Below are 15,969 nucleotides of genomic sequence, written 5' to 3'. Positions count from 1 at the left end.
CTCTTGTCCTTACACCAGCTCTACCTATCTTAAACCAGTTTATCAAGTACCTACTTGGCAAATCTTAGTTACTTTACATGCACTGTACCCAGTCTTCCCAACAGCTTCATAAGCACACTGTATTATCCCCTCTTGAGACAAAAAAAACATGAGGTTCAGAGAGGTTAAGTCACCTGCCCATCTTCATGCTATTAATGAGTAGCTGAGCTGAGGTCAAACTATATTCTGACTTACCCCAAACCCTTTGCTCTTTCCTCACCACCACACCACCTCTCTACCTCTCACATGTCATTTTGATGCCAAACAGAGAGGACCAGTTGTCTGAATGTCCTGTTAGCAAATCCTGATAGTGAGTGTCTGGGTAGTCCAACCCTAAAGTGGCTGATTGACAAATCCCCCTGGAGAAAGCTGAGAAAATGCACAAGCACAGCTTTCTTGCAAGACCTGCTAAACCAGCATCTTCAGGGTTGCAAGACCTGGAAACCTTCATTTTTCATCAGCTTGCCCTCGTGTTTCTGGTGACCCTTGGGTTGGAGCATCACTGGATCAAATGATGGGAGAAACTCCTTCCAAAGATAAGAGTTTAAGAAATCATCTATTTTCTGTACCTGAAACATGAGAGAAGTTCTCAGTATCTGTTTGAGCAAATGAATGAACATATGAAGGAATGAACTACTTCACTGTGAAATGGATTGAAAAATACAGAGATATGCACTGTGTGGGGTTCATCATTTGTGGACTTTTCCTTTTTTTCCCTTTAATCCTATTGGCCTAGCTCAATGTCCATTACCACTGGGTTGAAACACCTTGAAGGCCCACTCTTTTAGTCCCAGTTATGCAGATTTTAATGGTACCAAGGGATAGTCAGTGAGAGCTCCCTAGTGGACAGAGAGAGCAGCCTGTGGCAGTAATGACCGAGTCTCCAAAGTTAACGCGTTTGAATTTGAAACATTGGTTGCTAGTTCTAAACTTTTTATTTGAACCAACTGCATTGGAAACCATGCAAGAGCAACTCTTCAAATACGTTAGAGAATTTTATGTTTGCCAGGAAAAGAGTTTTTTTTTTTGGAGGTGGGTAATTCAACTTTAATGTTTTCAATTCTAGACTGACTGGAGCCAGGAAATTGTCTACTATTTATATAAAGTATTCCCTCTCTTTCCTTCCCTCCTCTGTCCCTCTTTCCTTCTTTCTCTCTGCTGTAGCAAAGAAAACTGTTTATCTAATAAGAAACTTCAAGGGGCCTAGTTGAGGGTCAGTGACTGAGATGGAAGAATGATTTCAATTTAGGGGGTGGCTATTTTTATATTTTTTTCCCCAAATTCCTTTGCTAATCCCCACATCTTGGCCAGCTAAGTATAGTACTCTCCTGATTGTTGTAAGAACAGTATTTATAACCTATCTTCAGGAATGTGGAAATGTTTCACCAGATCTATAAATTGTTTTAGTGTTTCCAGATTGTAACAAAGGCATTGGGTATCCATAGTGTCCTTAAGCCTATGGATTCTGCCCCTGGTGTCTGATTTGTCTGGTTTTAAGCACAAATTGCCTAACTCCCGAAACTCTGCATCCAAGTTACCTGGGGAACTTTGGGAGGAGATACCCTCCTCAGGTACCATGTCATGCATCATGCTGTCTCGTCACAATCCAGCCAATGCCAAAACCATAAGGTTTTATTAGGTTTGTCCTCATATCATTACATTATATAATCAGCAGTGCTTATTAACAATTTCTATTTTCTGTACTATGGTTTTTATAGTCTGGATTTATTAAGTGCTCCTGGAATACAGGCTCCTGGAATTAATTTTAAAAAAAAGTCTTAGGCCGCCCTGGGAGAGGAACACTTTGCAGAAAGCTTGTACATGATTTATCTACTCTGAGTCTCCATTCCTATGAAAAGAGTGAAATTGAAGTAAAGCAACCTAGAATAACTGCTGTGTCACTGTCATCTTTAACGGACTGGCAGGACCAGGTTCTTGCTGCCACCAAAGAACATTTGTTGCTTGTTGGTTCACATTCAGGGTTTTGAAACTGTGTTTCTCCTTTAAATGGAAATTCTGTTTTACATAGCACCTTCTATTAAGCCATTCTTCAGAATCTCTAGTTCCCTGGAGGGGAAACATTCAATGCATATTCAAACAAATGAAGAAAGAAAAACAAAAAGGAAGAAAAACTTTGGCTTTCAGTATTTGAAATTCACCTTGTAAAGCAAAATCTTTTTATTCCCAACATTGAGAGACTTGTACGTGAAATGGCTAATGGTTTTGAAATATGGATGTATTTATTATGTTCTAGAAATAGGACTCGTTCAAGTGAGAAGTAGACAAGTTGGGGGAAAGTGCCACACAAATCACAGTGTTGGCCCTCCCTTGGCTGGGCTGGGTTTCGCCTATTTAGCCACGTCCCAACCAGCTTGCATGTGGGAAGCTTTCTCGAATCTCTTCTCTGGCTTGCACCTTATTGTCCTTCACCTGGTTGTGTAGTCCATCCTTTCCCTGTAGTGGCATTTCCTGATACCCCCGTGGACTAGGCTAGAGCATTTTACATTGTACCTAATTCCCTGCTTATTCATTTCTCTTCCTCCCTAAGCTTTAAACCTTATGAAGGCAAAACCACACCAGCTCTGCATAAGACTGCCCCCCAACATTGGTGGAATAAATGAATGAAAAGCATATTACATTTTCATGCTTTTCTGGTGTCCATGACAAGAAGGACTTTTAGGTTCCATTATGAGAAAATTAACTTCAACTCCTATAAAATCAAAGTAACAGCACTAGCTTTCTAAAGTACTTATAAAATGGTGTAGGTCAGTGGTTCTCTACTGTCAATGATTTTGCCACCCCAGGGGACATTTTTAGAGCAATTCCTGGAGACATACTTGAATGCTCACAGCAGCCCTATTTATGAGTGTTGAGGTTGAGAAATCTTGAAGTAGGTGAAAATGCATAGAACTTGGCAGGTCAAAGGTGTTTCTATGTTGCTCTACATATTGGAGTTCACTTCTCTGGATATCATTAATAATAACAATTACCCGGATAATAACAACTTATATTACTATATTCTCACCCTGTGTCAGGTACCATATAAGCTTTTCGCAAATATTACCCTATTTAACCCTCTCAAGAGTGCTGTGAGTTAGCAAATATCATTATCCTAATTTTTCAGATGAGAAGACAAAGACTTAAAAGGTTAAGATTCTGCAGCTATTAACTGTCAGAGGTGCAATGATGATTCAGGGTCTATGCTTTTGACCATTATGCTATATGACTTTCTCTCTAAATGTAGCTCCCAGCTCATAAGTTTAGTACAATTTCTGCCTTTTTTATTCAGTAGGAATTAGAGCTGAAAACATAGAAGAAATTTTAGCATACTTAAATGAAAAAATAATCATTATTGCCTACATATTTGTAATTTTACACTTGCACTAGTTTGAACAAAGATACAGCATACCGGCTGACATATGTAGGCTGTCCTTGATCCGAGGATTAGAACAAGTCTACTATACACTGTTATTGTGTGGGATTCTCAAGAAGCTCAAAGAAAATTCTGAGAGTTTGTTTTCATTCAGAATTGGACTTGTCACAGCTAATCAACACGTTGTGATCTAGACGGTACTTTTCTCCTATTAAGGTAGATGAACAGTGACAGTTTGTCCCATGTAATCCTATTAGAAGCTTTCTTTGGAACCACATCCTCTCCTTACATAATTAGAAAAAAACTACTCATAAGTAAAGTGCACCTGCAAGAGGGCAAGGTCTGGGGCAAAGGACTGGTTGGTGGGGCTTTTTCTCTCCTCACTGTCGGGCGAGAGGAACAGTCATGATTTGGATGAATAATGAGTCTCCAGGTCCATTGTTGAGCACTTTATTAATGCCCAATGATTATTGCCTTGAGGCTGTTAGCTGAACTTTGGTGTAAATTCTGCTATCCTCAAGCACTGGTTTGTTGTTTTTAGGGCATTAAAACCTGGCTTATAAACACAGTTAAGAAGCATCTGGTCTTCCTGTATAGATTCTTAGAGAACCTCGAGCTACTTTTCTCACTTCAGGAATTCTGTTTGTTGTGTACTACTATCACACCTTGAAGGTACCCATGAAACCCTCAAAAAGGTTGTAGATTCTACTCTTTTAGTCTCATTTTCCTACCTCTTTTGAAGAGTAAATGCTAATAGCACCACCAACCAGATATTTTGTTCCTTAATAAATTATGCATTATATAAATGGGCTCTTCAGATTACAAATGATTCTTTAAGCTCCTACTAGATGTCCGTGCTTGTTGCTCATACATACATTTTCAAGGTTCTGCTGAGGCCAAGTGACATATATAATGTTCTTGTACTCCTCCACCTAGAAGATGGCATTTACATATAAGATGTAATTTGAGATTTTTCTCCTCGAGAGGAAAGAATCAGTATGCCCTATGCTTCTACTCTTCTCAAATGAGTCATTTTGACATGAATTCTGCATTTATTTTACATTTAACAAATGAAAACGTTCGAATGATTAAATGAGATGGCATTATGTGTAGGACAGGGCCTCTCATATTTTAATGTGCACCCCGTAGGCTCTCACTAATGTGCAGAGGCTGTGTTTCCAGCTCCCAGGTCAAGCTCACGCTGCTGCATCAAGATCACAGTTGAGTAGCAAGCTGCTAGGGAACACTGAGATGATTTGAGAATTGAAAACCTGAGCTTACATGGCAGTGAAGCTGATGGCATTTAACTCATTTTTCTTAGCTTACCCTTAGTTGTATTATAAGCGATTCTTTGAGCACAAAGGGAAATTTTTGCTAGAGGGGATGACCCTGTTGAGTGGCAAAACATATTTGTAAGTTTTAACACATTAAATACTGCTTGATTTTTAATGAAGTTTCACATCCATCTCTCTTTGCCTAGAAAGAGACTGCATCCCCTCTGTTCCCTTTTTTAAAGTTTCTGAACAGAACAACATGAATTTTACTGCTTCTGGTCTCAGCATTGTTTTTTAGATGGCTCATAGTCTTTTAAATTGGAGAACAAATTTACAATATCCTTGGCACATAAATAGCATTTACAGTGTTTTTTTTCTTTTTAAATTATGTTTCTAAGAATAGCTAAGGAAACAATTCAAATAGTCCCTTTGTCCTTTTAGATAGAAGTTGTTTCAATCTCTGTATTGGTGAGAATTAAGAGACTTATAGCTCGTCATGTCCCATCATGTTAGCTTATTTTGTAGAGAAATAAAATCTAGCATCTTTCAATTAACTTCTTTACCTCTCGAATCTAAAATCAGATGAAACACATTCTAGAGCAAGAGGGCATGATTACTGCTCTCTGTGGATAGCTGTTACTTCCCCAACTGTCTCTTCTATGATTTCAAAGTTTGCTGAAAGTTCTTTTAAAGCAGGAAACCACTCTCAGGTGGGCGGAAGGTGGTGGTGGTGAAAAACAATTTATTCCCAAGCATGAGCTTGACAGCTCTCAAAGAGATCACAGTGGTGTACCTCATCTGTACCTGGAGGTCCAGAAAGGGGGGATAAGGGGAAATGTCTAATGCACTGGAGCTTGGTCATTCGGCCTGGTAATTCAAGAATAAGCTATTTCAGAGGACAACAAGGTGAGGGAGCACAAGAAGTGGGGAAGACAAAGAGAAGTCTTCTATCTTCACACGTTTCTGTGCATTATGTTAGTATTACTTTATCACAGTGTCAGATCCAAAGGATGCGTTCTTTCTAAATGATGTCATCAGCCTCCATTTTTCACTTGTTTATTTATAACTAGAAAAGGTTTCACATCTTTTCCCCTTAAATTTTATTATTATATATTGCTCAGTCACTTGTTTCATCCTGAAGTTAGACTATGACCATTTGGATTTGTAGGTGACCACGAGGTTTGATTCAGTGGATTCAGCAGTGTGCCTGTGGGGCCTGTCTGTGGATGTGCAAGTAGATATTTAAGAGAATGTACTGGCTGAGATGAAAATTCACAGTACAATCATGAGTAGTGAGAGATAACAGTACAGTTTTCTGTTCAAAATAATTGCATCATTTTTGTTTCTTAAATACCTTTTCAACTAATGATTATTACTTAAAATAGCACTTAGCACTGACTGCCTGCCTCTGGACATTTATCCCAGTCGCACAACTCTTGAAAGTCAGATCAGCACTTCTTTCATCACTACCTTTAACGGACTCTTTTCTCTCTACTTCCCTATGACAGATTGCAGATGAGCTTAGCCACGGAGTTCACAGGCTGATCACTGCTGACCTGAGCTACAACAGAAGGGAGTTCTGCCCGCCTCGTGGGCCCCTGTGGACCGCTGATATCTTGGCTTCACTCATTGCCTGTGTGGAAAATTCTCCCTTCAAAAAATCTTTTGCACATGGCGGACAATAGCAGAGAGAACAACGCAGGCCGATAAGATCAGAGACCCCAGGGAGAGCCTTTTACTGTGGGCCTTCTGGACTTCAGCTCCTGTAGGAGCTCTAGACTTGAACGGGACCCCACCAGTCATTTGGGTTTACTATCTATTTTTGCTTCTTTGTCTTTTCCCCACCACATTGTATTACGTTTCTGTATTTCAGAAATGGGCCTACAGACCGCACCGTGGCCCAGCCCTGGGGCTTTTTTCCTGAAATCTTGGCTTCTCATTTCCCTGGGGCTCTATTCACAAGTGTCAAAACTCCTGGCGTGCCCCAGCGTGTGCCGCTGCGACAGGAACTTTGTCTACTGTAACGAGCGAAGCTTGACCTCAGTGCCTCTTGGGATCCCGGAGGGCGTCACCGTACTCTACCTCCACAACAACCAAATTAATAATGCTGGATTTCCTGCGGAACTGCACAACGTACAGTCGGTGCACACCGTCTACCTTTATGGGAACCAACTGGATGAGTTCCCCATGAACCTTCCCAAGAATGTCAGAGTTCTCCATTTGCAGGAAAACAACATTCAGACCATTTCACGGGCGGCTCTTGCCCAGCTCCTGAAGCTGGAAGAACTCCACCTGGATGACAACTCGATATCCACAGTGGGGGTGGAGGACGGGGCCTTCCGGGAGGCTGTTAGCCTCAAATTGCTGTTTCTATCCAAGAATCACCTGAGCAGCGTGCCAGTCGGGCTTCCTGTGGATTTGCAGGAGCTGAGAGTGGATGAAAATCGAATCGCTGTCATATCAGACATGGCCTTTCAGAACCTCACAAGCTTGGAGCGCCTGATTGTGGATGGGAACCTCCTGACCAACAAGGGCATCGCCGAGGGCACCTTCAGCCATCTCACCAAGCTCAAGGAGTTTTCAATCATCCGGAATTCGCTCTCTCACCCGCCTCCTGATCTCCCAGGTACGCATCTTATCAGGCTCTATCTGCAGGACAACCAGATAAACCACATCCCTTTGACAGCCTTCTCAAATCTCCGAAAGCTGGAGCGGCTAGATATATCCAACAACCAGCTGCGCATGCTGACTCAAGGAGTCTTTGATAATCTCTCCAACCTGAAGCAGCTCACTGCTCGGAACAACCCTTGGTTCTGTGACTGCAGTATTAAGTGGGTCACGGAATGGCTCAAATATATCCCTTCATCTCTCAATGTGCGCGGTTTCATGTGCCAAGGTCCCGAGCAGGTCCGGGGGATGGCTGTCAGGGAGCTGAATATGAACCTTTTGTCGTGTCCCACCACGACCCCCGGGCTGCCCCTCTTCACCCCTGTGCCGAGCACGGCTTCGCCAACCTCTCAGCCGCCCACACTGTCCGTCCCCACCCCCAGCAGAAGCCCTCCGCCCCTGACGCCTATCACGTCGAAGCTTCCCACCATCCCCAGCTGGGACGGCAGGGAAAGAGTGAGCCCACCCATTTCAGAACGGATCCAACTCTCCATCCATTTTGTGAATGACACTTCCATACAAGTCGGCTGGCTCTCACTCTTCACGGTGATGGCGTACAAACTCACGTGGGTGAAGATGGGCCACAGTTTAGTCGGGGGCATCGTTCAGGAGCGCATAGTCAGCGGTGAGAAGCAGCACTTAAGCCTGGTTAATTTAGAGCCCAGATCCACCTATCGGATTTGTTTGGTGCCCCTGGATGCCTTTAACTACCGAACGGTAGAAGATACCATTTGTTCTGAGGCCACCACCCACGCCTCCTATTTAAACAATGGCAGTAACACTGCTTCCAGCCACGAGCAGACGACCTCCCACAGCGTGGGCTCCCCTTTTCTGCTGGCGGGCCTGATCGGGGGTGCGGTGATATTCGTGCTCGTGGTCTTGCTCAGCGTCTTTTGCTGGCACATGCACAAAAAGGGCCGCTACACCTCCCAGAAGTGGAAATACAACCGAGGCCGGCGGAAAGATGACTATTGTGAGGCAGGAACCAAGAAGGACAATTCCATCCTGGAGATGACAGAAACCAGCTTTCAGATTGTCTCCTTAAATAACGATCAGCTCCTTAAAGGAGATTTCAGACTGCAGCCCATTTACACCCCGAATGGGGGCATTAATTACACAGACTGCCATATCCCCAACAACATACGGTTCTGCAACAGCAGTGTGCCGGACCTGGAGCACTGCCACACGTGACAGACAGGCGTCCAGCGTGGAACCCTTGAGGACACACCCGGGTGTGCACACAGAGACACACGAATTACATTTGATAAATGTTACACAGATGCATTTGCGCATTTGAATAGTCTGTAATTTATACGGTGTACTATATAATGGGATTTAAGAAAAAAAAGTGCTATCTTTTCTATTTCAAGTTAATTACAAAGTTTTGTAACTCTTTGCTTTTTAAATCTTAAAAAAAAAAAAACAGTTGCAGAAGTACTGTACAGGGTTGTACCATGCGAACCGAACCCCAAGAAACAGAACGAGTGATTATTCCTCGTGATGCACATTAACCACTCTGCTGTTGAAGCTGTCAGAATAAATTCCTTTCCTCGAGCTGATGGTCAGATCAAAGAACAGATTAAAATGGACTCATCAGGGTAGGATAAACAATATGGGTAAAACAAGAATAGCCCAGATATCTTCTTGCTGTTGCTATGCTTCCTGGTTTGGAAGAAAAGTTAAAAATTCCAAAATATAAGAAAGCAGGTAGCTGCCCTGATTTAAGCCCAAACAGGAGATACAGAAAGCGTTACGAGGAAGTCAGTTCCAGTGCGATAAGTTAACCCACCCTGGCAGAATTAACAAGTGAGACGAGATTTGAAGGGACCTTCAAACTCCTCAGGGTTGGCTTTCTGACTGGGAACTTAAGAATCACCTCTCACACTTTCCTGGCCCTATGATACAGAGTTAGAGACAGGAGTCTGATTTCAGTCATCTTCAGGGACAGGTATGATGTTCCAGCAAGAAAACTCCCTTGAAAAGTGTTACTATTCCAATTGTATGTCAGGTTGAATCACATTCAACAGAGATATATTCTAGAATACTTTTTTTAGAAGAGGCTAATAAAATAATGGGAAGAATTATATTGAATGGAATTATTTTTGATAATGAGAATTATTTGGGTAGATTCACTGCAGCTATGTCAACATGATATTTAGACCAATATACTAAATGAGTTATTTAAAAAGTATTGATACAATTTAGACAAAAGCAAGTGATCCGTGGTTCTGCTATACTCTATCAACTATCTTTGTTAGTATCATGTTGAAATAGCTTGAATTAATACCTTTATCCCCTTAAAAATTCTTGTCTTCCAATCACCTCATGTACTAGTTGTTTAAGCTATCGTTGTTTTCCCCCTCTGCTCAAAATTTGAAATTGGATGCCAGTCTTGGTTGCACAAGATAACCATGTACACGTTTACACACTTTAAAACGTATGCTAATTTTTACTGCAAAGCTGGCCAAAATAATGTATTTTTTTAAGCAATATGGAGTTTCCAGCTTGAATTGATTTTGATCCTGTTCCATTTTTAAAATTTCATTTGTTCCTTTTCGACCTTGGATGTTCCTCTTCTTTGGGAATTGTGGATGGGTTATCAATCTTATATTAACAGGATAACAGATGAAAAATGTTAGGTCAGAGAGTGAAGGCTTTTTCCTCTGATCTTGGCAGAATGGGGCATAGAGCAGAAGGCATAGAGAAGAGAGGGGTTGTCCGTGCTTAATTCTAGATATTTCTGAAGCACTGTCCATCTTTAGAAAGCATGTATAATTTACTCCTTTCCATCCCTTAGATGTAGAAGGGCTATTGATAACACACGTCATCTAAAAAAAAATACACCTTTGGAGAATGATTATTTAAAAGGAAATGTAAACATTTCAGTCTGGTTGCACATTTCCTTTGCCACCGGCCATTATTTTAGGGACCTGTGAAGTTACTGTCACAATCAGTTTGCGTGTTCTCTCTCTCCCACTTTTAACAAAATAGAACTGTGATGTGTCTTCTTTGCAGAAGTTTAGGTATAAAATGCTATGCAAGTTTTTCTTTATAGTAAGAGCTTTATTTTCTTTAATAATATACCCCAACTTATATATGTTTAATCTCCCTTGTCCCTCAGGATAAGCAGAAAATATAAATGAAGTTATAATGTTGTAGAAACAAAAATCGAACCTGCAGTCAGTCAAGCTGAATTTAGCTATGAATTAATTTGAATTAATTCAAAAGTGACTTTGGTGTCCATTTTAGTCTATTAGCTAGCTAATTTTGACAGTTGCTTTCCTAAAGCTAGGTAGGGCCACACAGTGAACAGGTCAGATGATCTGCAAAGGTGATTGGTGTAGCGGTATTAAGCCATCTAAAATGCAGGACAATGACATGGAGTTTTGTGTATTTAACTATTTCCCATCCACTGACATCTTCTCCTTGTCTGTGTAGATAAAAGCTGTGTGTTAAAATGATGGTACTTTTGAGGGTTTTATTTTTTCCTTTTATCTACAAAATAACCATTCTCATTTAGTTGTATTGTGTGTGTTACCCCCCGTGACATATTTGGCTACTGAAACATCTTTGCTTTGAGCCGGAAGACCAAGGTTGTAGAGGTTTCTACAGTGTACTGTGGGACTCCCAAAATTATTTAGGGATCACGTGGTACAGTGGAGCCCAGTCATATGAAATGGTTAGGATGATCTGAAATGGATCCTCTGTCCCTGAAGAGATGGAATATAGTTACAGGTTTTATTGTGATCTCGTGCATAAAGATGGATCAAATTAAGATCAGTCTCCAACTGGAAACAGCATACCCGGGGCTCTCACCTGCACTATCACCGCATTTGCCATGTCTTGTGTGTCTTAGAAAAGCCGCTGAACAACTGTCAGTGATGGATTATGCTCTGGCATTTTTAGTCATGGGATGTGTTTTGCTGATGCATCTATTCTGTATTTAGGCCTCTCTTATTGTCATTATTGTGTATTTAAAGATTAGTCAAGAGTCAGAGTTTCAGGTTCAGGCCAAGACCAGGAGCAAAGCCATTCTCACTGGCTTAGGGAGAGCATGATGCTGTCTGTCACATTAAGTGATTGCAGATAATATGTCATGACTTTTAGAGGTAGGTGACTGTCACCATGCAGAGAAAGTTCTGAAAGGAAAAGGCATAGCCACGATCATACAGATATCACTGACCATTATTCGTATCCAGTGTAGTCATTTAATACCTACTTGTTTGGGGGAAATGTGTTTGAACAGGGACAGGCCCTGCGCTTCCCTCTAAGCTGTCACATGCATTACCAACACATTGCACAGGACAATCACAGGCAGAGACAAAAAGTGTCCTCCTGCCTATGTGAGAAATAATGCAATTTCTAATTGTCTGGATGTGTGTGAAAAATTAGACATTTTCTCTGAGGTTAAAAAAAAGTACAATGTGGCCAATCTGGTAAAAAGTGTTAATGAAGTAAGTAATATCATGGCTCCATTTCTGCAAGCGCAGATCATCGTATCTTAGTCATTCCACAGGAGAGAGAACTTCCTTCCCCACTGAGGAGGACAAGCTTTTCATGTCGCTAATAGAGCATCTATTGCAAACGTACGGAGATGTCACAGTCCGCAGGGAGCAGATGCTATGCTCCATCAGTAACCCTCAGGTGCAGAGCCCATTGCAACTTCTGACAATGACGTGGTTCATTTCCACTGACTTCTCTGCTTATGACATTTTTCTCTGACTTACAAGGAGATGTTAAGTTTTACCTTAGGACAGGACAATAATGGTTTTGTGCATCACTTCTCTTAACAGCTTCATGGAAAGCAAAGCAGAAAAAAGTGCCCAAAAGGGAAAGAGATATACACACAAACAAACAAAAAAGACAGTGTCTCTGTCACTTTTGTCCTCCTTCTTAGTCTTGTCAGACCTTGCCTGATGATCTTTTTTTTTAAGCCAAAACACTGTTGTATGAAGCTGTAGTTTCCATCCTCCTCTGATTTCTTCACCAGGGTTGAAAGACCATTGCTGGCAGTGCAGAATGCTTGTTGCTGATTGCGGGGAGAAAGTTCTGTACAGCGTAACGTTGTAACAAACAAATTCAAATCTTTGATATAGTTCTCATTTTTGCTTTTCCAGCTGCATACTCACCAGAAGAGCACAAAGCAACAGGCATATTTAAAGTAGTATAAAACACACAGACACACAAACACAGACACACACACACAGACACACACACACACACACACACACACACGCACACACTGGGGCATTTGTGAAGATGTCCATAGGATGTAAGATTTACGATCTTTTTGAAGGAAGGGGAAAGGCGTCGCCACTGTGTGTCCCTCCTAGGACTGGTATATATTCACTGAAAGTTAATCCTGATGATTTGTTATTGTTTGAACCATATGTTGAATTGCTCCTGGTTTTTGTTTAGTGTGCTCTCGCTGACAAGGGACTGCAAGGGGCTGGAAGATGCTGCATCACACATCCTCTGAGACCTACTTTGTTAACTGCAAACTTCACTCTACACTATACAGTACCTTGTTGATATATTCAGTAAAGGCTTATTTTAAAAGAAACCCACGTTGTGTTTATCTGAGTAAGTTCATTGGGTTCCAGCCAGTGCTTATGGCGTTCACGTTAAAGATGAGGGGTGCTTCCTGCGGATAGAGGAGGATGGCATCAGTGATGAAGGTAATAGGATTTTTCATTTTCTCCTATCTTGAAGACAACTGCTACTGTTTAAGGTCATTTGACCCTTTTTGTGTGAGGGGGGTTCATATAAAGTCTTAATGTTCTTTTCTACCTCCCAATTAAACTGTGTGTTCCTACAAATATCTTAAATATACACACATATGCTAAGCATATTATTTTAGATTTGTGAAATCTATGTTGTTTAGGATGGAGATAAATACAAATGTCGTTATCCAATCAGAATACTATTTTTGTCTATTTCTCCAGATACATTATTGGTTTTAAATGTGCATTTTCCGTAACAATTCTTATAGTGCTTTTCTACTTTAGAATTGTTTATAGTTCATCCACCCATATTTTCAATGAGCACACATGAAAATGAATCTATTCATATGCTCAAGTTCAACTCTGTATTAATTTCATGACTTGCTAGAACTCCTTTTCTCTAACCCCTCTTGTCCATTTCACTGACAATGTATTTGACAGAGATTAAATCAGGAAAAAATTGTGACACTGGAGTTAACTAGTATTAATTATTTGTAGAATCTCTGTTGGAAAATTAACTGTGAAGGACAATGGTAACAGTTGATTCATACTAAGGTGGGAGGGTTTTGTGTAGCTAATGTTCATGCTACTCTTGATTACTTTTGCCAAGAGTTGCAGACCTCACTCTATGAAGATACTTAGTCAAGGAATACCCATCATTGCAAAAAGTTTATTCAATTCCTTTTACTCTGTTCCAAGCATTGAGCTGAGTCCAGAGGTCTCACAGAAGAATAAAATACAGTCCTAGCCAAGTCCAGGATATCTTCTACTCCATTATGTTCCTAAGGAAATCTGTTCGTTCAGCCCATGTATTTACTTCTCATCTACTTTCTACAGGGGATTCAGAGAATATGACTCCACTGCTAAGGAGCTCACAGATGGTGTAATAAACTCATTTTCGAACACATTCCAGTGTCTTGGAGCCCATGTAATAACTTCACATTCTTTTATTAAACTCAACAGAGTATCCTAACAAAAGAGACATATATACATTTTGGTAAATTAAATGATGCATTTGTTGTATGTATTAGATGATCTTAGTATCTGATAGATGAAACAGAGTGATATTGCACTGAAATAATTAGAACTCAGTTTGTATTAAATTTTCAAACTTATACAAAGTAATTGAAAATTCAAGAATTGTATTTGCTAGTTACACATGCAACCTCCTAAATTTCCATTGAGCAACAGAATGTAAATCAACCTAAAATAATAATAATGGCATCCAACAAGTACTGACTGCCAATGTATATGTAAGATCATGCTCAAAATGCTTTGATTCACATGGCTGCATTTTGTCTTTAACCCTATAAGGTATACTATCTTGATTTTTCAGATTTTCAAATTCAGCTTCTTGAGAAGTGAAGTGATTGGTCCACAATCAGAAAGCCCGTACATGACAGTCAGGAATTAAGCACAACCATGACTCTTAGACTCCTAACCATTTTCTTAGCTCTTAATAAATTGATTAGCCTTAAGACTGACCAGCCTTCAGGACAAATTCTTACTCAATGTTGAAGATTTTTTGATGATGGAGATAGTGCAGCTTACTCAGTGCATGTATTAATTACTCTTTGTGACAAATCAAGGGAACATTATAAAAACTTCAATGTATCTTTGGTTTTTAAATCCCTTCATCCTCCTTTCCTATGTTTTTCTTGTGGAAATTTTGTTTTTGTTATTTGATGGCTGCACATTTATCTGATTTGCAAGTGTCTTATGCCTACGCCCACAGGGTGAGCTGAGAGGACTATTAAAAGGACTTGAGTCAGGTTATTTTTAGTAATGAATTTGTTTCATACTTGAGAGGTTGCTCTAAGTATTTTGTAGATCCTGCTGAAGATGCTCATATGTCAGAATCTATTAGGATGTTAACAAAGTGGCTTCTGGGTTTATGCTTTCTTTCTCCCATAGTAGAAATACAGAATGTGTGCTTTAGAGGATATTATAGGAGCTTTATGTTCAGTAGTTTTACTGAAAGTTAAGGACAAAGAATTTTAATGGTATGCCCCCAAATAGATATCATTTTAGCACACACACCAGCTGATGATCCCATTTGCCCATTTTCTTGTGTGAGCTCTAACCTAGATGAACATTTCAATATATCCTTTGGGGAATTTCTGTTATTTCAATGACATAATAAACTCCCATGTTGGGTCAATCTTTTCCTAATCAAATATAAAACTGTGCTGCCTCAGAAAGTCTACTAAACTCCCTTGTTTGGGTAGTGTGGGCCTTTGTTAGTTTAGTTTTATTTTCATTCAGCAAATATTTGCTGACGCTTGGGGAGTTTTGGTGCTGAGTAAGACCGTTTTCCAGGAGAGTTAACTTTGCATCATCAAAAATCTTTCCTGGAAGCTGCTGGCATTCAACACATGGCCTAAGCTCTTCCCTCCTCTTTCCATTCTTTGAGCGCTCACATTCCTTTAAATAATCAGCCAGCAATTCTAGTTCCAGAATCTGTGTGCTTTTCCTAATGTGTTTTTCTACTCTTGGTTTCCTAACTCTGACATTGTTAAGACCCTTCCTCTTACCTCTTCCCACTCCAGCCCTTCCTACACACCACAGGGCACAGGAAAATTACCTATAAAGAATGATTGGGATACTGTTGTTTTTAAAATAATCCATCACCGTTACTTTAAGTGAACTCAGCTCCCTGGGTAACATTTTTGTCCTGTCACGTTGCTCCCTGGCATTCCTTGCCGTATTTCCTCTTCATTCATTATTTGCTCTCGGTGAGATATATATTTAAAATGAAGAAACGAAGGGCTTTTAGTCTATCTCTAGAAGAACTCAAGCCCCTCATGCTGCTGTAGTTTTGCTCTAGGTTTTGCATCCTTTAACATTCACTGTCTCCTTTGCTTGGTGATAGGTTTTTCCTTCAAGAATTAAT

At 40.4% G+C, this 15,969-nt stretch overlaps 1 protein-coding gene across 3 annotated transcripts in view; it reads left to right on the top strand.

Moving 5' to 3' along the window:
• The window catches only part of FLRT2 (fibronectin leucine rich transmembrane protein 2), an 86,418-nt gene extending 77,623 nt beyond the window's left edge, over positions 1-8,795 (top strand). For all 3 annotated transcript variants that reach the window (XM_017654252.3, XM_017654251.3, XM_036991715.2), the window contains one exon: positions 6,195-8,795. In XM_017654252.3, the coding sequence (XP_017509741.2) occupies positions 6,562-8,544 (1,983 nt within the window). In that variant the 5' untranslated portion in view covers positions 6,195-6,561 and the 3' untranslated portion in view covers positions 8,545-8,795. The remainder of the gene's footprint in view (positions 1-6,194) is intronic.
• Positions 8,796-15,969: the final 7,174 nt, after the last annotated feature.

The sequence above is a fragment of the Manis javanica genome, chromosome 8 (genome assembly GCF_040802235.1).
Source record: "Manis javanica isolate MJ-LG chromosome 8, MJ_LKY, whole genome shotgun sequence".
In the NCBI taxonomy this organism is placed as follows: Eukaryota; Metazoa; Chordata; class Mammalia; order Pholidota; family Manidae; genus Manis; species Manis javanica.
Note: the sequence above shows the minus strand (reverse complement) of the source record. Positions and strands in the feature narration are given on the sequence as shown.